At 36.6% G+C, this 27,091-nt stretch overlaps 1 protein-coding gene across 1 annotated transcript in view; it reads right to left on the bottom strand.

Moving 5' to 3' along the window:
* RSPO2 (R-spondin 2) overlaps positions 1 to 27,091 on the bottom strand; it is a 162,117-nt gene that overhangs the window by 54,316 nt on the left and 80,710 nt on the right. The window contains 1 exon segment of the mRNA NM_001293141.1: positions 25,492 to 25,680. Coding sequence (NP_001280070.1) covers positions 25,492 to 25,680 — 189 coding nt within the window.

Genomic DNA, 27,091 nt, shown 5'->3' with positions numbered 1-27,091 from the left:
TGCAGTTTTCTACTAAGCCATTCACATTACGAGGATTAAAATGAGGCAATAATTTATAGGTTTATATTCTAGGTCTGATTGCCTAGTATGCCAGGAACATCTGGGCCAGAGGTAATTGGCTTGTCTGGGTGAAAATAAATATACTCTAAACTACTCTTCAAGGAGAAGGAAGAAAAGGTTAGAGAATTGGTTAATTGAAAGGTGAGGGTTTTCAACAGATTACAGTATATTATTACTTGTAACAGATTTAATTGATGGCAATTAACAGCACATAAAGCTCTATGAAAACTCCCTGGCAACATTTTTATTCATTTAACAAGCCTCTGAGTGCCAGTACTGTTTGGTGCTTTAGCGATGCAGAAAAGATTTAAAAATCTAGTTTTTGCAACCAAAGAGATAATGGAATAAAAAATGTAACCAAAACATGTACTCATTGAATATTAAAATTTTGAAAATTGAGAAGATAAAGCCAGAAAGTAGAATATAAACACTAAAGGAGTTTTTGTTAAAATAGATGCATTATAAATGACAGTTTCTAGACTTATAAAAAGAAAACAGAAACTCTTCACCTAACAATTTTGAATTTAAACAGGTCTTCATGGATTAAATGACCACCATGAAACAGCTAATTCAATTTCTAAAATGTCAAGCAAAGTTACAATTGGAAAAGCAGCTATGTGTGGGTGAAAGTCTAGTCAAATTACACTATTGCTCTTTTAGTGGAGGATGGTGGGCATAGAAGAATGGCTTATCACCCTATAAAATGTTCATTTGCAGTTTTAAATGTTGTAAAGCGTATTTTAATAAAATAGTGGTGTGTCACTGGTCAGTAGCTTCTAAATCATGGTCAAGATACATGACCATCATGTCCACAAATTGTTGGTTTTCTTGCCACATTTTTTTAAAAAGCAAGCAACCCTTCCCGTTAGAATTATTTTCCAAGAAATAATGATAAACATTCCAAAAAACAAAAAAATGAAACTAGAAGACTATATACTTCATAAATCAGCTGTTATCTACAAGATCTGATTTAAAAAAAAACAAAACATGGCCAACACCAATAAGTTTTTTGACCAAAAAGATATCACAATAGGCATTTGGAAATAATTTTACAGGGCCCTTTCCTGATCTTTATTGTTACTTGTAGCTCCCTTTCCTCGTTTCACTCCATGCTCCTAATACCAGTTCATGGAATGTGGAATTTCTGAAATAACTATCATTCTCTCTAAAGTCCCTTAGGACTTCTTCAGGCACAAATCTGGCTAGAAGAAAGCTTTTAATTATTTGTCCTCAAATTTAAGTACAATAAAAATCTGATGCCTTCAAATTGTAAAATACTACAACTATGGAAAAGCCTATGAATTATAAGCATGGCTGACAATAAGCTCTAAACCCCATCATTAAGTCAAAAAGGTAAGTCGCAGGCAGGATACGTAGAGTATGATGCAATAAAACTGCATACACATGTGTATATGAAGTAGCTTAGAAAAGTCAATTTGGGAAGGGGGACAGTGGAATTTTGAAATGTTAAATATTATTTCTGAGTCACATGAATCTTTTTAATTGTAATGTATTTATATATTAAAAATAAAACAGAAAATTTCAATACACATTTGTGACCTACTTAAATTTACAGAAAATACTATTACACTAACATTCTAAAATAAATTCTTATGATTTTTAACAGGCAAGGATGTATTAAGAAATATTATCCCAATTTTTTTTCAAATGTGGGTACATGAAATTATACCCCTTATATGATAATGCTGAACCTGCCTTAGCCTTCAAAGTGATCATAGACCATCTCTTGCCAGTAACTTTCATTTTCATACGTTCAATGATGCTTTCCAAATCACTGGGGGAAACATTAAATATTTTTTATTCATTGAAGCATTTAAATAAAAGCTTTGATTGGTGCCAAGTTGTAACACCAAATGAAGCTCTGCTGACCTTCCTAGTCTCAGTCACTTTTTGCCACCACATAAAACCAATGCAGGCCACCTATACACTTAGCAGCTTGAACTGACATGATTCATTTAATCACCAACACCTTTGAATAGAAAGCATTTTAATGCTGCAACTACATAAAATCACCTATACTGCCAGTAGGCTTCTTGACCCACTTCAGCACCTGAAAACCTTTCCTCACTGGCTCCAGGTCTCCCCACAACCCACTGTCCAGTTCAGCTACCTCTCCCAGAACTCTCATCCTTAGAGAAAAATCACCATTTTGGAGGGTCTCATAGTCCTCATAATTTCCCCTCAACCTGAAGCGTCTGCCCCCCAAATTTCTTAAGTTTGTTACCTTTAAATAACTGGAATTCACATCAACTCTATTAACTCATTTTTTATATAAAACAAAAGAATTCTCATTACAAACACAAATTCAAAACAATGCAAAAGGTTTACAGGAAAATATAGATATATTCTTGCTCATCCAAATGACCCATCAGGTCTACTCCACGATGGAAATAGCCCCTGTACTAGCCACTGTATTAACAGTTCAGGAAAATCTTTATGTCAATTTTATAAATAAATGAGTTTGAAAACACCAATGGGATTTACTCAATACAAGCCCAAGGAAATGGGTATCTCGAAGTTTACTAAACATGGGACCTGTCTATAAAAAATCTGGGCTTTTAAGTCCTCGTTCAGAAAAACAAGACCCTGTTTTATCCAACTTACATGCTTCTAAATTACAGTGCCTCCTCAAAAATGTAATCCACTAAGAGAGGGACTGCCAGTATCGGTTTAAGTAAAATACTGTCCAAATAAAACTGTGTCCAAATATAATCTGATGGGGCTGTCATCTGGCAAGGGGGGATTACTCTGGCCAAGAAACAGAAAAAGAGGCTGCGTACTCCTTCTGTCCTTCCTCAGTACCCATACAGGCTGCACTATAACATTATAAAATTATACTCTAGTTCAATAATTCATTCCAAACCTTCTCAAAAAATGTAGTATGTGCCAGGTATTGTGCCATTTTATGAGAATATAAAATTATAATACCCATTCCCTGTCCTGGAGGCGTGAAAGCCAAAGAGGGGGCCATGTGGCACTTTCAGGGCATTGCAACATCTCATCGTAGATATTGGAAGCATGTGCTGGGTACATTAGAAGCAACGAAGACAGATCCATTTCTGTTCTGCCATTACAAACATTTTTTTCCCCTCCATCTCTGAATTCCTTGTTTCTAACACAGTGCTGGACACATGGTCAAGTTTTAGTGCCTGCCAAGTGAACTAACATGAATGCCATCTAAAAATTGAATTCCTTATATTTAAAAACTTATTTGAATGCTTAATATGAGATTGCTTGCACATGCACTGTAAATATCTTTAATATAAAAAGAAAATCCATGGTTGCTGGTGAAGAACGACAAATCTTATTGGAAAACAAAGAGTCCAACACCTGAAAACAATTATAATAGAGAACGTAAATACTGAAGCGTGGCAGGTAATGTGTGCTATAGAAGTTAGAACCTTGGCTAAGCCAGGTTGGGAGAGACAGAGGAAGCAGAGTCCTGGGAGGGTGACTCCATTTATTACAACACAGTGGAGATGGCCCATGTGGCATATGATGGACCCAATAAAGAGGCTAGATGGAGGGGAGGTTACTCAGGTTTAGATTGCTATAGGTGGAGAATTTTACCTCTTACATAGTTTCAAAAAAAGAGATAAAATTATAAATTATTATGTTTGGTGTGGTTCTAAGGATTTAAGTAACAAGTAAAATTAATAAAAATGATGTTAAGATTAGGGCTTGATCTAACTAGTAGTAAGAAGTGCTGATAGATTGAGCCTGAGAATACCTTGATCAAAATGCTATCTGATTTGCTCACTCATCTGGACAGATAAGAGACTCTCAGGGCGGGCTTCATGATGATAGAGACACAGATGAAAAAGCTAAGTTCCCGCACTTTGGGCTTGTCTGCCTAGTCATAGGAAAGGTACCCAGGCAGGGAACAACATAATGATGTAACTACACTCAAGTCTATACAGAGTGAGCTAGTAAGGGCACATTTTCAGGAAATGAATCTTCCTGAAAACAGGAAGAGAGTGGAGGTAAGGAAAACCATTGAGAGGCTTATACTCCAAGAGGTAATGGTCATGGAAAAGGAGTTATGATAAATTGACAGAACTGACAAACTGGGTGGAGAAGATGAATTGAGAGAAGAGAATGACCCACATTTAACCCTCCTTCCTTGCTTCAACCTTTGGTTCTGCAGCATTTTCAGGGCCTTGGGACACCAACAGAGTTTTATCTACCTTCCTAGAAAAAAAATGGGGTGACAAAAATCATCTCTAATTTGAATGTCTTAGCATAATTTAATCATACAAAAAACGAAAATCTTAAGTGGAAAAAAAGAAAAATCAACTAACTGTGAAACTGTAATTCTATAAATTACAACCAATTATTGGAGAAAGAAAAGAATGAATGAGGTGGAGTTCCCACATAGCTCAGCAGTTAATGAATCTGACTAGCATCCATGAGGACACAGGTTCAATCCCTGGCCTTGCTCAGTAAGGATCTGGTGTTGCCATGAGCTGTGGTGTAGGTCATAGATGTGGCTCAGATCCTGCATTGCTATGGCTATGGTGTAGGTCAGCAGCTGAAGCTCTAATTCGACCCTAGCCTGAGAACCTCCATATGCCACAGGTGTGGCTCTAAAAAAATTAAAAAATTTAAAAAAAATAATGAGGCAGAGAGGACCTCAGACACACACTGAAGAATCCCCATCAACTATTTCATGGTCACCAGGGCTGTAGGCTTCAGGTTCCTCAACATACCCTGAAAACCTGACTATATTTATTGTTTTCCAACTGCTCTTTATTGTCAACCACTCCCCAGTGCCTTCATTTAGAATGTAGCAGACAAACGTGGAGGGGCATTTAGTCTTCAGGTTGCAGTTGCAAGGAGCAAAGAGCATCAAGCCAACCCCTGGAAAATCCTAGACGTTTCTTGGCTCAATGTACACTAAAATTTGAACAGATATTAAAGGGACAGTTTGTTCCACAAGACAAAAATGCCTACTCTCACCACTTCTGTTCAACATGGTACTGGAATTCCTGGCCACAGCAATCAGACAAGAACAAGAAATAAAAGGTATCCAAATTTGAAGGAAAGAGGTAAAATTCTCATTACATGCAGATGACGTGATACTATATATAGAAAGCCCTAAGGACTCCACACGAAAATATTAGAACTGATAAATGAATTCAGCAAGGTACAGGATACAAAACTACACTAACAATAAAATGTCAGAAAAGGAATGTAAAAAAAAATACTTTTTAAAATTGCACACACACAAAAAAATTCTTAGGAATAAACCTGATCTAGGAGGTGAAAGATTCATATGCTGAGAACTATAGAATGTTAATAAAGGAAATTAAAGATTCAAAGAAATGGGAAGATATCCCATGCTCTTGGATTGGAAGAATTAATACAGTTAAAATGGCCATACTACCCAAAGCAATCTACAGATATAATGTGATCCCTATCAAATTGCCCATGACATTATTTTTACAGAACCAGTACAAATAATCCTAAAATTTACATGGAACAATAAAAGATCCAGAATTGCCAAAGCAATTCTGAGGAAAAAGAACAAAGCAGGAAGCATAACCCTCTCAGATTTCAGACAATACTGCAAAGCTGCAGTAGTCAAAATAGTGTGGTACCAGCAAAAAAAAAAAAAAACAAAAAAAAAAAAAAAAAAAAAACAGATATCAATGGAACAGAATACAAAGCCCAGACATAAACCCACACATCTATAGTTAATCTTTGACAAAAAAGGCAAGAATATACAATGGGAGAATGACAGTCTCTTTAGCAAGTGGTACTAGGAAAGTTGGACAGCTGTATGTTAAGTCAATGAAGTTAGAACACACCCTCATACTGTGCACAAAAATTAACTCGAAATGGCTTAAAGACTTAAACATAGCTATGACACCATAAAACTCCTAGAGGGGATCATAGGCAAAACATTCTCTGACATAAATTGTACCAATGTTGTCTTAGGTCAGTCTCCCAAGGCAGTAGAAACAAAAACAAAAATAAACAAATGAAACCTAATCAAATTTATAAGCTTTTGCACAGCAAAGGAAACCATAAACAAAATAAAAAGACAACCTACAGAATGGGAGAAAATACTGGTAAAGTATGCAACCAACAAGGGATTGATTTCCAAAATACACAAACAGCTCATACAACAAAAACAGACAACTAAATTGAAAAATTGGCAGAATACATAAATAGACATTTCTCCAAAGAAGACATATGGATGTCCATATACCAGTCAGAATAGCCATCATTAAAAAGTCCACAAATAACAAATGCTCAAGAGGGTGTGGAGAAGAGAACACTCCTACACTGTTGGTGGGAGTATAAGTTGGTTCAACCACTATGGAAAACAGTATGGAGATTCCTCAGAAACCTCAAAATAGAACTACCATATATCACAGCAATACCACTCCTGGACATATAATCAGACAAAACTATAATTCAAAGAGAAACATGCACCCCTATTCACAGTAGCCAAGATATGGAAACAACACAAATGTCCATCAATAGATGAAGAGATAAAGAAGATGTGGCAGATACACATGATGGAATACTACTCAGCCTTTAAAAAGAATGAAATAATGCCATCTGCAGCAACATGGATGGAACTACAGATCATCATACTAAGTGAAGTCAGTCAAAAAGAGAAAGACAAATAGTATTTATCACTTACATGTGGAATCTAAAATACGACACAAATGAATCTATCTACAAAAAAATAGAAAGAGACTCATGGACAAGGAAAAGAGATTTGCCCCAAGGAGCAAAGGGTTGGGAGAGGAACTGAATGAAGTTAGGGTTAGCAGAGATAAGCTATTATACACAGAGGGAATAAACAACACGGTCCTACACAGCACAGAGAACTATATGCAATGTTCTATGATAAATCATAACGGAAAAGAATATAATGAAGAATGTATACATGTTCATAATTCAATCACTTTGCTGTATAGCAGAAATTATCACAACATTGTAAATCAACTATACTTTAATAAAAAATAAAAAATGTTAAAAAGAGACAGATTGTTCCAAAAAGACATTTGAAATAATACTTTTAGCAATTTCTTAACATGGAAAGTAATAGACTGTGCAATTTAATATGAGGTTTCTTAAAATTGTTTAAATATTTTAGACTTCTCTAACAACTGCAAATACTGCTGTTTAACATTCCTTCTCAAAACTTGCAATGTTTTATAAATACCCCTAAATAAAGTTTTTAAGCTTTATGTTACCCAAATCATGCCTTTCTAGTGTGTATTACTGCAATAATCCCATTAGAGTAGGAACTGATCAAAACTATGACCTAAAATCTAAAATTACATTTTTTCTAGTATGGTCTAGTTATGTAACAGCTCATTAGAAACTTCATCATATTTCAACCTAAAGAAAATAAAGGACAGAATCAGAGGCTTCAGGACTCAGTGTTTCATATTTACAACTGAACTATTTGAGTGATGATGTAGAATACAAGCATTAATTTCACTAAGTTAACAGAAGATCCAGGGTAGTAGTCTGTATAAAACCCACTGGAATAGGAGTTCCCATCGTGGCTCAGTGGTTAACAAATCCATCTAGGAACCATGAGGCTGAGGGTTCAATCCCTGGCCTCACTCAGTGGGTTAAGGAGCTAGTGTTGCCATTGCTGTGGCTCTAGCATAGGCTGGCGGCTACAACTCTGATTAGACCTCTAGCCTGAGAGGCTAGTTATTAGTTAGAGTTAGCACAGAGTGAAATTCCACTATGTCAAGTGTAGAACAGAACACTTAGAACAAGAGCCAAAGGCAAGAAATAAGAACTGTGCTGAGAATATAGTGGCCTTTCAAATTGTACAGTGGTTAGCAGATCTGAGGTTAAAATATTGGCTCATTAACTGTTGTGGGACTCTGAGCAAGTCAGTTAAGCTCTCTTTTCCTCAATATCCTCATCTTTAAAAAGGAGGTAACATCAGGCCCTAACTCAGATTTGACAGCATCAGAAGTTTAATAGAGGCAAAGATCTCAGCACAGTATCTACTGTGTAACTAGTGATCAAAGAATATGAGCTATTATGAGTATAAAACTTCACCAACTAGAATAATCCAAGATGGCAGATGGAAGGAAGCTCAAATGAGGTACCAGGACACATATGTATGCATAATTATTTTAATTATATATACTACCCATTCATAAAATAAAATTTAATTATATACACCTATGTGTATGTATATATGTATATGTACTACTCAAATGAAAAGCATCATCCAAAGACCACTAACTACAGTCAACATAGTTGCTTCATCCTTGTTTAGGTCACACAGCAAAACAAACTGAATATAATCATTTAAGTACCTACATGGAAAGTCATCTACCTCAAACATTCAAAACCAGGATTTAGGAACACTGAGATCTAGATGCAATTTTGAATTTAGTGAGGAAAAAAATTACCTCCTCTTTGTGCCTTAATCCCCTCAGCATCAGATAGGAGGAAAAAATATCTGACTTACCTACATCAGATTAATTTAATACTCTGAACAATGAAATGAGAACAAGACACTACATAAAGTTTGTGTCACTTCCTCGAGCCAAATAAGCCTTACCTTTAACAGACATTGCTTCAAACATGCAGCACCCCTGTCTAAGCACCAGAAAGATGTCCAGTTTACGAAGTGAACTAAAGATGGTCTGTCATGGCCATTGGGACAGTGACCACAAGGATAGTAAAACTCCTGGCCAGGCAGTAATGTTCATCCTCAATTACCATTAGGTAAGTAAATGGAGTCTATCTGGAAATGTATACATTTTTTTTCCAGATAACTATCAAATTCTGTTTTATATGCCAAAGGTACCCTCTATTTCAACTGCAGAGGATATATATACTGTCAAAAATAATTGTTTTCTCCTGATTTATTTTAACTTCGAGTGTTATAACTGTTCATTAAAAAAAAAAACCCTCAAAGTTTTAAAATATGTTCCTGGTATCTTCACTGTAACATTTGACTGTTTAAAAATTATAACTTGCCCATGCACACAAAGAAATCTGAAGAAACACTGAGGCTTGTGTAAAATCATGTGGTCAAATAATCAGCAACTATAAAAATGTTGGCTTCATTTCCAGTATATTCAAGTGATGGATATTTTAAATCACTCTAAAAGCATCTGAAATTAAAACTTGGACATGTTTACCAGGAATAAAAAGTGAGGTGTTTAAAGAGTTTTTTTTTCCTATTTAAAGGGGGTGAAAGAGAAGGATGACTACTTCAAAATAAAATAGGAAAGGAATGTGACAGCAATGAAAAATACCTTTAAGATTATAAAAGTGAGTATCTCATCAGATTTTAAATTCCTGCCAGTAGCAGATCTCTCATTTTGGTTATTCCTTGTGTTTCTCCTTCTTGGGAACTTGTCACTCTTTCATGTTAAGGTGGAACCAAGCAGTTTAATACATTTCAGACCTAAGACCTAGTTGAATTTTCCAAATGTTGGAAAATGCAGATGTTTCCACCCAACTAAACGGAAAAGCATATGTAAGCTAATATATGTCTTGCCCTCCACTCAACCTCCATCCAAGGAAAACAAGAACCTCTTAATCCCTTCACACTCCAAATAGGCTAGAGCAGGAATTGGCAAACCTTTCCTATAAAAGGCCAGATAATAAGTACTTTATTCTTTGTAGGCCATACCGTCTATGTCCAAACTACTCAACTCTGTTGTAGAACAAAAGCATCCTCAGAAAATCCATAGATGATTAAGCATGACTGTTTCTCAATAAAACTTTATTAACAAATCCTAAAATTTAAAGTTAGTATCAATTTGTGCATCACAAAATATTATTCTTCTTTTGATTCTTTTCAACCAATGAAAAATTTGAAAGTTATTCTCAGCTCGAGGGTCTCACCAAAAAGGTGACAGAACTGATTTTTCCCCTAATCATAGTTTGTTAACTTTGATGCCTAGAGAATGATTTAACTCCATGGAGCACACTGAAGGGAAAAGGTCAAAAGAAAAGGATTTCATTTTTAAAACACCAAATGGTAGCATTTAAGCTTAGGGAGGCAGAGTGCTATCTTATATACACCATCTGGCTGTGTGCTTAAGATAATATCAAATGACTATGAGGATGCTTAAATTTAGTTATTTCAACATGGGGACAATGTTTCCTCAACGTTTTACTTCCATGTTTTTCACACCACTTTGATAAATCAAAAAGGATCACTCCTTATCATTTACCAATCAGTCAAAATTCCATCCTATTATAATAAGCTTTTAATTTCTTGACTACATGTGGCATTTACTTGTCAAGTGAAGGAGTTGACTGAAGAGAAGAAAAAGGAATAATTTTACAAAACAATGTTCTGGCTAAAACTCACATAATGTTTTTACCTACCACTAGTGATCTAGTATCTTTACCCAGTCTGTTGGTGAAGGTAGCCTTGTCATGTCTGTCTACCTAGTTTGGTGAACCTCAGGCTCATCAGTGGACTTCTCAGAACTCTTGTTTCCTGCTCTATAAATAGGGATATTACTACCTCCCTCATAGGATTACCAGGAACAGATGAAAGAATGTACACTTTAAAAGCACTTTAAAAACAAATGCAAAATAGATGCCTTCCTTCCACAAAGGGAAACAGAGCACAAGGTAGCATCTGCTTCAACAGAGATGATGCTGTCCAACTTGGGTCTATCCTGAAATAATAAGCTCATGTAAAAGAGCTACCAGTGCAACAAGAAAAATAAATGTAAGCTTGAAAAAGTAATATTTCCTCTGTTAAATATCAGAACAGATTTTTAACTTTCCAAACATTAGTATCATAATTAAAAATTTAAAAATATTTTATAGGCAGCATTGAAAATCACATAGCCTTGCTTACCACAGAGAGGAAAATATTCACCCTAGCTCATGGGTGTCTTGATATAATTTTCACCCAGATTAAACAGCAATAAAGAGTACCCTTTGAGTTTTCTCTAGAGAATTACCTGATTCAATTAAAGCAGGGTCTATCTTGCGACAGGTAGTCACAGCATTGCTACCCTAGACCAGGATTCTAAACATCTGCAGTGTGAAGGTGATAACCATCATGGAGTTGTTAATAGTAACTCCAATTTGGCTGACATCTTAAATTCTTTTTTTAACTTCATTCCACTAGAGAATAGTTGCTTTACAGTATTGTGTCCATTTCTGCTGTGAGGCATAGTGACCCAGTCATACATATCTATGGCTTAACCATACTGGTGCTCCAGGTCACAGTGATTAAATTAAGATTGCTCGACAGCAGCTACATGAGGACCTCTGTGAGCTTTCAAAAACACAAGTGAGTCAAATCATTTTCTTGCTTCAAATTTTTTCAGTGGCTCCCTTCACTCCCACAATCAGTTCAAACCCTCGATTTTAAAACACGGGATCTTTCTCGCTAGACACACCCATCACTACCCTCTCTCCATTACCATGTGTACCTTTCACCCTAACTATGCTGAAGTTTCCTCACAACTTCCCATGAACCCTCAGCACCCAGATACCCACAACAACTCTTCTCAAAGTTGTTAATAACTATGTTCATTATAATCACCCTATTAAGTGGAGAGACCTTGAAGAACACAGAGCATGATCTATTCAGTATTCACAGGGTGTGGGTGATGGACACAACAGATAATGACAGATGTATCTGCTGAATGACTAACAAATTTAATACTAAATCTCTTTCAGGTTAGAATAAACACTGAAACAGTGTCCACCTCATATATTTTAATGCAATATGATTTCATTATAAACAAAAATACTTAAATTATAAAGAGCTCCATTTCCAAATTAGGCACCAATTTATTATAAACCACACTGAAGCTCTTAAGTCTCATTTTTTGCCCTTCTCTAGGAAACACAAGTATGCATATTCTTAAACTGTAAAACCATTAGAGAAGGAGACATAAGGTTGGAGGGAGAGACTGCACACTGCAGAAACTACTTAAAAATACATACAAGGTCACAAAGAGATCAATAATAAAAAGTGTGGCTAGCATCCTGTTAGAAATTTTTTATACATACTCATGAGAATTATTACAAATAGGTTATTATTCCAGTGTGTGTTATGTAAATTATCTAATCTTGCAAAGCTAGTTACTGCCAAAGCTCAAACCAGAGCTCAAAGTTCTTTCTAATTCAGTGCTCTTTTAAAGAAGTAATTTTCCACAAAATGATTTCTCTTTAGAGAATCAAATGTCTTGCAATGCTTAATGGGATTTAAAACATTTAAGCTGACCATTTAAAAAATAGTCAAAGAAACAAAATTTTCTGATACTCAGGCTTGTAATTGTGCCTAATAGTTTTGTCTACATCATATGGTTTAGTTTTAAGGAACATATAATGAAAAAGAGTATTCCACTGGGCCACCCTGCTACTGACAATTGTGTGATTGGGGGAAGTACTTCCTTCGCAAGCCTCAATACACACATTTGTTTGGGTTGGGAGGAGAGAGAGAGGGAATAGAATTCATTAGATCTCTTGCCTATGTGTGCAGTTTTTAATTAGTGTGAGGGAATGTCTACATGCCTAACAAAAGCCTTGTAGGATTGTGGACACACACATACACAAGTTGATCAGCAAGTGTTTATTAATTGAATAAAAGATCCTCTCCTTTAAGAACTACTTGAAATATGTGTTATTACTTGTTATCCTCAGCACAATGCAATGAGCTATTGCTTATCTTTATCTGAACTTTGTTTACAGAATGAAGAGACAGGAAATAATTCATGGTGTAAGAAATAGCTCACAGTATACCCAATTTAAGGTAATAGAAAAGAATCATCTAATTAGCCTCATTATCATCAATGTTAGCTCACTAAAAGAAGTAAAAAGAGCTGTCACTTGGTAAATAATGGCCTCCTGGTTGCTCCATTATTCCACCTTCCCAGATAATTATGTTCAGCATTTCATCAAGAAATTAGTTTACCTTTACATGATTTTAAATGCTAAAGGTAGTTAATATAAATGTCTACATAAAATGCAAAACAGTTTCAATTCTTACTTAGCTTACCTGTTCCACTTAAAAAATGATCCCTCCCCAACAAATCAGAGAGCATTCCAGGAAGCATAGAGTTCAGGGACAATGAACAGGGGTTGTCAGCAGATACATGTTCCAGTCACAAATCCACTGCATGACTTTGAACAAGCTATTTAACTTCTCTAGGTCTCCTTTTACTTGCTTCCAACAGTCATAAGCAGGTGAAAGGACTTAACCAAAAGGAGAGTGATAGGTAAGTCTTCACTCTCCCAAGGCAACAGAAAGAAAAATAAAAATAAACCAATGGGACCTAATCAAACTGATAAGCTTTTGCACAGCAAAGGAAACCAGAAAAAACAAAAACAAACAAAAAAACCGTATGGAATGGGATAAAATAGTTTCAAATGATGGAACTGATAAAGGCTTAATCTCTAAAATATACAAATAACTTATACAATTCAACAGCAAAAATACCAACAACCCAATTGAAATATGGGCAGAAGACCTGAAGAGACATACCAATGGCCAACAGGCACATGAAAAATGCTCAACATCACTAAGTATTAGAGATATGCAAGTCAAAACTACAATGAAGTACTACCTCATACCAGTCAGAATGGCCATCATTAACAAGTCAACAAATAAATGCTGGAGAGGGTGTGGAGAAAAGGGTACCCTCCTTCACTCTTGGTAGGAAACGTAAGTTGGTACAACCACTATGGAAAACGGTATGGAGGTACCTCAGAAAACTAAATATAGAATTACTATATGATCCAGCAATCCCACTCCTGGGCATATATCCAGAGAAAACCTTCATTCAAAAAGATACATGCACCTGTATGTTCATTGCAGCACTATTCACAATAGCCAAGTTATGGAAACAACCAAAATATCCATTGACAGAAGGATTAAGAAGATGTGGTACATATACACAATGGACTACTATTCAGCCATAAAAAAGAACAAAATAATGCCATTAGCAGCAACATGGATTGAACCAGAGACTGTCATACTAAGTGAAATAAGTCAGAAAAAGACAAATACCATACAATATCACTTATATATGGAATCTAATATATGGCATAAATGAACCTATCTACAGAAAAGAAACAAACTCATGGACTTGGAGAACAGACTTGTGGTTGCCAATGTAGAGGGGGAGGGAGTGGGATGGACTTGGAATTTGGGCTTAGTAGCTGCAAACTATTGCATTTGGAGTGGATACAGCAGGATATATATAGCACAGGGAACTATATATAGTCATTTGTGATGGAACATAATAGAGGATAATGTGAGAAAAAGAATGTGTGTATATATATATATATATATATATATATGTATAACTGGGTCACTTTGCTGTACATTGACAGAACATTGTAAATCAACTATAGTAGAAAAAAATATTTTTTAAAAAAGTCTTCACTATCCTAGTAAGCACCTGGAATCTTTCATAGAGAAGCAGCCAAAATTACTGAGCCTCCCTCTCTTTCTCAGAGACCCCACCACCTGGGACATTTCAATCATTCAATTCATACATATTGAGCACCTATTAGAATGCCAAGTTCTTGACTAGCTGACCTCAGCCAGTTAAACAGTGGCCCTGGTGAGACCAATCCTTTATATACAAACTCCTAAACCTAAAATCTATTGACAAATGTTTTATCCAGGCATGGGTACATCAAAATAATAGCCCACTCTCTTGCAGAGATGGCTTTTCTTGAGAAGAAGGCAACTTAGCAGGTAATGACATCCCAATTATCTTTGGATAAGGGGACAGCAGGGCCATCCTCATGATCCCTCTAAGGAACTATTCCTAACTTTATCAAGTTTGGCAGGGTTATTAATTGGCTAGTGGCAGCTTTTTCAATGTCAAGCCACTTTGGGACAATAAGATTTCTCCAGCTGGCAGTAACCTGTTAACCCAAAGAATGGCCCACAAGGCAAGGTCCCTCTTTGAGAAACAAACCATCTCAAGAGAATAACCTTTCAAAGAGTGCCAATTAAAAGTGAAGACCTTACTGCACCCCCTCCAAAGCTAGATTGTAAAACTTAACTAATAATGTGCTTTTTGTTATTTCCTTTTCTCCAAGAGAAGCAGAAAGCTAAGGTTAAAGAAACAGGAATTAAGATTCAGCTCTGCTTTATACTGTGGGTCTTCAGGTAGGTTTTGAACCATTCTAAGCTTATCTTTTCAATTGTAAAATGTAAATGTTTATCTGTAACACAGAATTTTGTTTGTCTTTTGTCTTTTTAGGGCTGCACCCATGGCATGTGGAGGTTCCCAGGCTGGGGGTATAATCAGAGCTACAGCTGCCGGCCTATGCCGCAGCCACAGCAGATCCAAGCCATGTCTGCAACCTACACTACAGCTCACAGCAACACTAGATCCTTAACCCACTGAGTGTGAGGCCAGGGATCAAACCCGCAACCTCATGGTTCCTAGTTGGATTCGTTTCCACTGCACCATGACAGGAATTCCTGCAACACAGAATTGTTGAGCGAATATTGGAATAGCCATCCCCACCCATAGTTTGAGAAGAGAGCCCAGTCTCAAATAACAAAATGCAGTAATTTCTTAACACAGAACTTTAGGACAGTGATTTCATGGACTCCTCTGGTTTTTACAGGTAAGAACACTGGGGCTCAGAATACGAGGCTCCCTCATTGTCACAGAGTAAACTGGGATCCCTGTCAGATCTCCAACCTTGAGACAGCTGTAGGCAGAGCCATCAGAAAGCCCCTCTCTGACCAAGCACTTCTGCCCATTAATACTTCTCTGCTCTTCCTTCCAAAGTATGGTCCAAAATAAAGGTTTACAATGTTGCGGAGTTCCCGTCGTGGCGCAGTGGTTAACGAATCTGACTAGGAACCATGAGGTTGCAGGTTCGGTCCCTGCCCCTGCTCAGTGGGTTAACGATCCGGCGTTGCCGTGAGCTGTGGTGTAGGTTGCAGACTCGGCTTGGATCCTGCGTTGCTGTGGCTCTGGCGTAGGCCAGTGGCTACAGCTCCGATTGGACCCCTAGCCTGGGAATCTCCATGTGCCGCGGGAGCGGCCCAAAGAAATAGCACAAAGACAAAAAAGTTTCTACTTATGCAGAAGCTATATTTCAATCAGAAGCTTTATCGACAAAATCAAGACAAATGCAGATTAGATTCTAAAATGTCAGGACAGAATTATAAACCAGGAAACCATATTGCCAGAACACATAAAGGATTGGGAATGGTTATTAGAAAGACGGAGTTAGGAGAAAATGGGGGAGGCAGAAAAGGGAGTCAGTGGAGGGGAAAGTTAGCAGCACTGGAAGCCTGACCTGAAAGCCAGTGTATTCTACCACAATCAATATAGTAGAGCCCAGAATCAGATATAGGATTATGGATTTTGGTATTGATCATTAATGAGGGACATAAGGAAGAACACACATTTCTTCACAATATCCTCAAATGCTTGCTTAAGCCATATTAAAATATGTCTTTTCCCAAATGCCAAGCCTTCTTTTCCATAATTAGTGACAGATGGAGACAACATAATTGTCACACTGTAGAAGTGAATCACAAAGTGTAGTGTCTGAGCCGGCCACAGTAGCAGTACCTGGAAACTGCATGAAAAGGCAAGCTAGACACCTCTTGAGATCTACCAAATCAGAAACTCTAGGGGAAGACCTGGCAATCAGTGTTTTTACAGATGATTCTGATGCATGCTTCAGTTTAAGTGCTGCCTCATTTTACTCCTTTGCTGCCACTGAAGAATATTCTAAAATAAGATGACTGTCTGCCCAGCTTATGGTCCCTCCATCCTCACCCTCCAGGATTCCATACTCAAACTTTAGGTTCCAACTCTGAGCTGAGTCTCTGCTATGAAGGCCCTTTTCCCTCTTGCTCTTACTCACCCTCCTCCTCCTCTGGGATTGTTTCAGGTAACACACTCTGAGAAATCCTAAGATGCACCCACTCCAGGTGCATGTTAGTTGATATCCACAGGTTCCCTGAGCACTCAGTGCATCCTTATCACAGTTCTTATCACACTGTATCCCTTGCATTTTCTCTAAAAACACACATTGTGCCTGCATAGTATATGAAGGTAAGTGTTAAGTGTTTGCTATGTTTACATACTTTATTAAGCAGCCTAAACCATCCCCCAAATTACAATGTGCCCTCTCTTTCTTCACCAGATGAATATATACCATTAGCACTGGGAAAACTACCCAAGTATCCCCTTCATCATCATCATGCCTCCTTGATTCTATTGTGGCCTCTACTCCAAATAAAGAATATGAGAGGCTCCTTAAAAGGATCCCTAATCCATCTGGTAGCTTGCTGAAGTAAAACAGCTCTAACACAATACATGATTTAGGACATTTCTGGTTTCTTTTAAATGTAATCATAATAGTCCCTAAATCTGAATACTATTTTTCATTGGAGCAGTATCAATCATTTATCACCTCCAGGTTTCCCACCAAGGTCTCATTCCTGACCCTTTCATGTATCATGTTCATCCATTTCCTCTGAATGCCCCCTAACTCTTAACTACTTCTTAAGCCACCCAGGCTAGATCGTGAAGGAAGCAGAGAGTATCACTAAGTTATAGAGTTTCTGTAGCCTTTCCTGACTGTTCTCACCTAACCACTCCCTTCTCTTACCCCTGTTATAATTATGTGATACACCATTCCCATGTGATTGTATGCTCCAGCAGCACTTTAGGCAATGGTGCTGAGTATTACTCTTGTCTATCAGTTTTACCTGCAACCCAACTGTATATTGTCAATTTGTGTCTTCTAAATAAAGAAATTCTGTCATTTTATTTTACTTTTCCTATAATCCACCAATACTGAGGTTACATCAATATATTTGTAAGAGGGAGTTCCCATCATGGCTCAATGGTTAACAAATCCAACTAGGAACCATGATTGCGGGTTCAATCCCTGGCCTTGCTCAGTGGGTTAAGGATCTGGTGTTGCCGTGAGCTGTGGTGTAGCTTGCAGACGAAGCTCGGATCCCGCTTTGCTGTGGCTCTGGCGTAGGCAGGTGGCTACAGCTCCCATTCGACCCCTAGCCTGGGAATCTCCATGTGCCATGGGAGCGGCCCTAGAAAAGACAAAAAGACCCCCCTAAAATTATATATATATAATATATATTATATATATAATATATTTATATATTTATTATATATAATATATATTTATTATATATATATTTATATATATATTTATTATATATATATATTTGTGAGAGGTCTACATCTTTATAGATCTTTAAAGTCTAAAGACTCTATGGTACTCAGAGTAATTATACCTGTCCCCTCATTTGCAGGCTAGTTATCCAGATTTGATTAAAAACATTGTAAACATATTTCTCTTAATTGTAAATGCCTTAACCTTTTGCCAAATCCATCATTAAACTGCATGACTCAAGGATGGCAGGTGTTTCCAAAAGTACTCAAACTTGACATGTAGTAATACACATAATAAAAACACCTAAACACTGATCTCGGAGGTCACAAACTAAGGGATGGTTACACTTAACTTTGCATTTTTCTCCTATGTTCAAAATTACTAGTTTTTAAACTCATGTCTTTTCAAAAACAAACTAGGCATTCTCCTAGCCCCAAACAAGTTTCTCACAAAGTGCCAAAAACACAGGCAGAATCATAAAATGTAACAGAGTGAAAACAAAAGTAGCAAGTTCATTGGATACAGAATTGCAAAATCTCATTTCAGTGATTTTTGTTTGCAAATGATTTTTGAAAATACACTGTCTCTGGCAAGACAAGTATACATATTATTTTCTTACAGGTAAAAATTCTACTAGTCTGTTTTCTTTCACTTCAGCCTGTTTTTTTTGATACTCTTCCTAGTATGTAAATAAAACAAAACCTGGTACTTTATAAATTGCTGATTCAACAACTGTTTTGTCCAAAGCTAATTTCCCCACTTAGGTTTTAGATGCTGTGTTCTTCTGTCTCTTCAATGATCTTGTTTCTTTAATCCTATCTCTCTTACTCCACCTCAACTGGCTACTTCCCATTCAAATCTCCCTACACACACACACACACACACACGCTCTCTCTTCCTAATTCATGAGGCTTCTAATTATTATCAGATACTCTTTTTCAACAAATTTAGCAGAGAGGGGAAAGAAGAGAAAATAGTGTCTACAATCCATCCCACAGTTGCTTCCCCAAGACTCCATTTGCTCCTGAAATCAGAACAATCACGGTAGTGCTCCAGCAATGAAACAACTCCCATTAAGGTCAACAATTCTATTTGGCACTGACCCCCTGATACTTCAAGTTATCCTACTCACTTCTGGGACATTATTCTCTAATTTCCTATCTTCCTGGAGACTCTAACACAGCTTCCTCATGGGCTTTTCTTTGCTTGCTCTTAAATGTCAATATTCTTCAGCTTTCAATCCTCAGAACTCATTTTCTCTCTCAGTTGATTTTTTTTTTCAGTAATTCAGTTCAGATCTCCCTTGACAGCTCCAGACCCTTACACCTAACTGCTCATCGGGCATCCTCCCCAGGATGCCTCACACTATCTCAAGCTGAGCATGTCCCAAACCAACCATTCTCTTCTCCACCATCATGACTTCTCTCTCCAGCAATATGCTCCTCCTCTCATAATTTGTACCTTGATGAATTCTACTCTTCAGCTCTCAAACCAAAATCATAAGTCATCTTAATTCCTCCCTTCACCTTTGGCTAACATCCTCCAATTGATTATGAAGTCCTATTGATTCTTCCTCAGTCTCTCTCCCTCCACTCCATTTCCACTATAACTACCTTAGTTCATTCATTCATTCAAATATTTACTAAGCATCCACTATGTGTTGGACTCCATTTTGCATTATCAAGACCATGAACAATATAGACTAAAATCCCCTCCTTGCATCCTAGTTGGGTGAGGTGAATAAAACTTGTAAGTTAAATATAAAGTATGTCAGTTACCCATAAGTGCTAAGGAAAAAAGGGAAGGAAGGAATGAGCGAAAGAGGGAGCAAAGAAGAGAGGGAAGGATAAAAAAAAAAAAAAGGAAAAAGGAAATGCTGGGGTAGGGAAGCTTGAAATTTATATAGATTGGCCAGGTAGGGTCTGATGAGAATACAGCTGTTCTCATTTTCTTTTTACCTAAGACTATTGATCTTGTGCCTTTATTACTGACTTCCCTCTAACCTATCTCCCATGCTGCCAGAAGAAAAACATTTCCCAAAACCATAATCTTATAATTCCCTTACTTGTAATCTTTTGTTGATAACTGTGGCTTTCAGGATGTTTCAGCTACCTAAGTTTAGCACATATGGTCTGAAAAGGCCCAGTCCCCACCAACCTAACTAGCATCATTTCTGCTTTTACAATGGAACTGTACTCAACCACCTGCATTTTACTTTACAATGAATGATTTTTGTGTGTCTCCATACCTTTCCATGTGTTTTTCCCCCTTTGTTCTATAATACTTAATCCTAATAATTCTAACACCCAGAGAAAGAATCTCCTTCATTGCTGAAATCCACTCCAACCATAGAAAGTGCATTTTACTCAGTTGGTAACTTTGTCCACAAAATACAAACACCATAACCTACTTTGAAAAATAAATGAGAAAAAAAAAGTACATCTAAGAGTAGATGGCACAGAACGCAAGCTAAATAATTAGCAGCCTTTACCATATAATACACTTTATTAACTATATTTCCACTAGACCAGGCTTCCTCAACCTCAAAACTACTGACATTTCAGGCCAGGTAATTCTTTGCTGCAGGAGGCTGTCCTGTGCATTGGAGAAAGTTGAGCAGTATCTATGGCCTTTGTCCACTAGATACCACTAGCACCCCTCCACTTGTAATAACCACAAGATCTGCAAATACTACTCAAATATTCCCTGATGGGCAAAATAACCCCTGGTAGAGAATCTCTGTACTATACCACAAGCACCTAAAGGGCATAATTTAGTAATTAATCATTATTTTATCTCCAGGTATCTAGTACCAAAGCCAGCACACAATAGGTGTTCAATAAATACATCATAAAAACCACAAACCTGCCATCTAGCACCATAGATCAAGTTTACTTATTTTTGAAGAGCATGTGAATGCATGTATTATTTTTACAGCTTCTTTCATTCAGTGTTATATTGTGAGAGTCATTTATGATGCTGCATGTTGCAGTAGCCCATTCATCTCTACTTTTTGTACTTTTTTTAAGATACTTTATTGTTTGAACATTTGAGTTGTTTCCAACTTATAGCTGATATGACTAGTGTTGTCATGAATAAATAATCTCTTATATGTGTTTGGTTACAAGTCAGGACAGCAGTTTTGTTGAAGGAGTGAGGGGAGTGACTGGGAAGGATACAATGTGGGTTTCCTGGGGCGCCGCTAACTAACGGTCCTTAAATGGTGGTTACATATGAGTGTCCACTTTGTGATAATTCAGTGAATGCTCCACTGAATTCACATTTATATGTGACATATAACTGTGTCATAAATAAAAAGCTTCAAATGAAGTATATTACTAAGAACAAAAACAGTTGTGCAAGAGAGGGAAAAAGAAGGCCAAGGATTCTGGTAAATTTCTACAATGCCAATATTCATGTGAAAAATATTTACCTTCATTTGTATCAAAGTATATACAAACAAAAAATGTATTTTTGTACTTTTTGTCAATAATAACCAGCATTGTTGAGATGTAAGGGAAAATGTCTGCCATTAGTAGATGTGAATGAGTAAAACTTCCACAAAAGGTCATTTGTCACTATGTATCAAAAGTTTTTAGGAGTTCCCCTCCTGGCGCAGCAGAAATGAATCTGAGTAGGAATTATAAGGTTGCAGGTTCAATCCCTGGCCTTGTTCAGTGGATTAAGGATCTGGCATTGCCATGAGCTTTGGTGTAGGTCAGACATGGCTTGGATCTGGCGTTGCTGTGGCTGTGGCGTAGGCCAGTGGCTACAGCTCCAATTAGACCCCTAGCCTGGGAACCTCCATATGCCATGGGTGTGGCCCTAAAAAGACAAAAAAAAAGTCTTTAAAATATGCATTATGGCTGTATCTCAACTACGTCTCAATAAAGTGGGGAAATATGCTAAGTTTAAAAGCTTATCTTATAAAAATAAATCAGAAAATGTGTAAAACTGCATGTGTATATAAGCAAAATAATATAGATTTAAAGAAATTCTTCATATAACTGCTTATAATGGTGAAAACTAAAAGCAAATTTTTAATAGAGTAGTAGATAGATATATTATGGTACATCCATTCAGAAGAACACATGCAGTCATATTTAATGACATGAAAAATGTTCATAATTCATTAAAAGAAGTTACAAAACAGAAAAAAAGACATATTTGTAAGGAAAGACAGACATAAATATGCACAGAAACAAAATATCAAAGAATGGAAGATAAAGTGTTGATTTTTGTTATCTTCTAGTAGCATTTATTTCTGTTTTTGCTTTTTAAAGGTCTATGTGCTTTCTATTAGAAATATGTGTAACAATTTTAAAAATTAAGCTTTTTCATGTAAATGGCTTTATCAATGAATGAAAAAGAAAATATGAGAGAAATATCACCTAACAATAACATAGACAATATCAGCTCTTGTTGTCTTAGTACATATTTCCACAGTATGTCACAATGATTACTGAATTGGTTTTTATAAGCATATTTGAATTTTACAAGCTCCACACTATATGGACCAAGAAGCCAACTTCAGCCAACATTGTGTAGAGCAAGTCTTCCTTTGGAAGAAAGGTTTTTCTTTATAATAGAATTTACCCTAGTGATTAGGAAAACAGATGAGCAAGTTTCATTTACAAGATTTTTTAAATCTACTGTTACTTAAAAGTATAATCCTCTCTTATGTCTAGCACTAATCTCTTAGAAAATGGATCTAATCTCAAATTTTAAGTTAGTGACAGTGTTTCCAATTTAAATGTCTCATCCTCTGAATAGAAAACAGAAAAATGCAATGTATGCAAAGTATCTATGAAAAAAAGCAAATATTAAGAACGAACCATGGTCATCTGAAGTCATATACTGAGAATTTCAGAAATAATTTTCCACTTTCATTTTGCCTCACTGGAGTCTTGTTAATAAGCACTTACTGCTTATACCAGATAAGTAATGATTTCTAGGTCAGTAAACTGCAACATTGATTGCATTCACTTACAATAAGTATAACCACAGCAAACCCATTTTCACATGTCGATTCTCTTCTCAAGCCTGATTTACAGTCACTGCTCTCCTCTCCATTTCTGAGAAAAGGGATCAACTTAGCCAAAAATGTGTGTGTTAACCCTGCTTCAGAGCATCTCTTTAAGGAAGATCCTATTGATAGACTATGATGTATTGCTGAATTACTACCCATTGCAGTTTGGCCAGGATAGTCCTAGTTCACACCCAATATCCCTTCATAGCTACTATTAACAGCCTCTTTCAATTGCCAGTGTCCCAGGTGGGCTAATACATTATATGGTCATCCTACCACCCATACACAATGTGTAGAATGCTAGGGATAAAAGTTGGAATAAATGCCTGGAGCCATATACACCCTTATCTTATTGTCCTTGTGCACTGATAGTCTGGAATAAAACACCCGCAGAATAGTCATAGACTCAAATCCTCCCCTATATGTTGTCTAAAGCAGTATGAACAGGAATCTATTTCAAAAAGGACCCATCCTCCTACGGAGGATCAAAACCAGGAGGATATACCTTACTAGACAGCTCAAATAATATATCTTAGGGACAATGTACATATATGAAAAAATTAGCCAATCTATATACTTTGGGGGAGCTGGTCCCTCTAGGTATTAATCCAAACAATTCCATGAAATGGAAGTACATAAAAATTTCCAAGCCCACTTATTTCTATCTGTGCTAAAGGCAAAACTATTCACCCAGTCATCTTCACTAGAAACCTTAGGATCAAATTTGATTCTCTCTTCACACTATTAACTCAGTTACTAGGTCTCATTGATCCTATTTTACAAGTCTCTGGAATTCATTATGCACAAACCTTTCATCAGAACATGATTTCTCATCCACAATTGTTACAGCAGCCTTCTCCAACTCATCTCTTGCACTTCTGCAAGAACTATCTTAAATAAAACAATTGCTTTAGTTCACTGCCAACACTCAGATATCCACCCTCAGATAATATCCAGACTTAACATGGCACTCCAGACCTTTATCATTTGCATTCAATACTCTGTTTTCATTCTCAATTCCAACCCACTGCACACTAAACACAAACTATTCAATGGTTCTCCTCCAGGGATGGTACTGCTCCCTTAGGAGGTTTTTGGCAATTTGGGGGGACAATTTTTTTTGTCACAATGATTTGGGGGAAAAAAAGAATACTTAATGAGCATAAACTAAGAATGCTAAATGTCTAGTCATATAGAAGCTGCCTTTCCAAGATGCCAATTGCACCCCCAAATGAGACTTCTTGTTTCCCAAATACCTTTTTACAAACATGTGATTCTTCTCAGAAACTGTTTAACCTCCCTCTACTACCTCTGCCTCTTTCCAAAATAACACTGTCCTTAGATGATAAAATTCAAACTCTCTTCTTACCTAAAGACCTCAGTTGATTTAATAGTCATGCCTGTAGTATATTAATTGGAGATAATTAAATCTCTCCCATTAAATACTGGTTGCCTGCTGATCTGGTACTTGGTAGATTCAATTATGGTTGAACTTCTTGTGTATGTATTATTTCACTTCATGTTCCTTTTCCTTACCCCTTCTATCCTCTAAAATTTGAATTCCCTTTAAAAATGGGGGGGGATATTCCTTTGGTATCTCTCTCATTTTTTAAAAAATGTCATTTCTATTATTTACCTAGACATTGAAAATAATTCTATAAGTGATTTTTGGATTAAAATATAAAAAATTGTCCTTGCATTCCCATGTAGAGAATACCACTTCCTAATAACCTTTCTGTAGTTGTTAAACTTAGAATACTTTGAAGTAAACTAAATATTTTAGTTCCATCTTTTATCAGTAATGTTGCTTTAAATTTATGTATTAAATTACATATTAGACTAAGTATTATAAATTCAAGTATTATAAAACTCAAGTATAAGAAGAAAAAGAAGCTATAGACATTGTGGTAAACTGAAGAGGATGTTTCTAGTGTAAAGGTATTTTATATCCATTTAAATTTTTTGCTAGGTGCTGAGCAAGTATGCCTCGAAAGATTTGCTTAACATGCTTGTGTTTGAGATACATGTTATCAAAAAATACTTAGGTAATCTTTAAAAAAAAAAAAGGTGGCAGTGTACAATATATTTCTATACTAAACAAAGTAAAAGTGTTATCCCGCCCCATCCTTTTTTTTAAGTTTATGCTTAGACTATTTCTGTAGCATATTACAAATATACTTTTTCTTAGTCAAAATTTTCAACTTAATTCCTCTCAAGTTGTATCAACAGTAAAATAGGGTAGACAAAATTTGACTGCTCACTTGCACATCTGTTCATATCTGGGGCTCGGTGTCCATAGTATCCAGATGGGCAGGAATGCAAGCACTCTCCATACTGGCGCATGCCTTCTCTTCGAAGAAAGAAGAATAACTTCTGTTGACATCGGCTGCACCCATTGTCCTTTGAACAAGACAAACAGCCCTTGCAAATGGGATTTGATACGTAACTAGCTGTAAGAGAAAAAAGCAAAACACATGTTTAAATATGAATATGATCAGACTTCTGGTCCATGCAACAGGTTGAAGAGACCAGCGTCTCTTGTCTTTTTACCTTAATCACATAGAAATGCTAAACAAAATTAACTCTGCCACCCTACAAAATCAAAAAGAAAAGAAAAAAGGTTAATATACAACCAAACTTAGAGAGAGAGAGGAAACCTAGAGGCAGAGTTTGAGGCTGGAAGCTCAGACTGAACGGCTTGTTAGACCAGACAGACACAGACCTCATGGCGGGGTCCTGAAGCCAGACTGAGAGCTATGCATGTAGTATCATTTTGCCACACACCCGAAACTAACCCAATATTATAAATCATCTATACTTTAAAGTATAAAAAAAAGTAATATGCCTGCACAAAAAGCTGACACTTTTCTCTATGTAGAGTGGAGTAATGAAAACTATTTGTTCATGAAATAAATACTAGAAGCCCACATTCCAACTGGCCAGAGAAGAAGTTTTTAACTCTGGAATAGGAGCATAGACAGGTGAGCACAGGAGAGAAAATATAACCCATGACAAATAACTATCACAAGTCTGTAAGACATCCAAGTATGGGATTTAAGTTCAAATCATCAAGGTAGGATGGAGTTCCTAAGTCAAGAGGTTAACATGAAAAATTTGCCCAGATCCAGGAAAAGCTACTAAGAAAAAAGTATGAATCGACCTTATAGAAATTTTCTACAATTCCAAGACCTGCAACTTTCATGGAAAACCACCTTAACATCAAATAAACAAGTCACGTGTGCACACAAACCTCCACAAGTAAAAGCCAATCTGAGTAAGAGAATTCATACCTACAGAATCAGAAATAACAGAACAATCTGAAAGTGACTTTAAAATGAGTCTTGTTAGAGTATTTGAAGAGATAAAATGCCTGGAAATCACATGAGAAGCAATATCATAAAATGTGCAAATTAGGAAGAAATTAAAATTCTAAAACTGAGAAAAAAAATCTATGAACAAATTGAATGGCAGACTGGTAGATAGGGACTTAACCGGAAAACAGGTTTTAAAAACTGTAGCACAGGAAGTTCTCCTTGTGGCTCAGCAGTAACGAGCCCGACTAGTATCCATGAGGATGCAGGTTCAATCCCTGGCCTCACTCAGTGGGTTAAGGATCCGACATTGCTGTGAGCTGGGTGTAGATCACAGACACAGCTCAGATCCTGCATTGCTGTAGCTGTGGTGAAGGCTGGCAGCTGTAGCTCCAATTTGATCCCTAGCCAGGGAACTTCCATATGCCACACCTGCAGCCCTAAAAAGAAAAAAAAAAGTAGCACAAAACAAGATAGAAATATTAAAAAGATAAGCACATAAGAATAAAATGAAAAAAAAAATTCCAATACATGATTTTTAGGTGTTACT

Source organism: Sus scrofa, chromosome 4 (assembly GCF_000003025.6).
Source record: "Sus scrofa isolate TJ Tabasco breed Duroc chromosome 4, Sscrofa11.1, whole genome shotgun sequence".
Lineage (NCBI taxonomy): Eukaryota > Metazoa > Chordata > Mammalia > Artiodactyla > Suidae > Sus > Sus scrofa.
The sequence above is the reverse complement of the archived record's forward strand: the minus strand, read 5'-3'. Positions and strand labels throughout refer to the sequence as shown.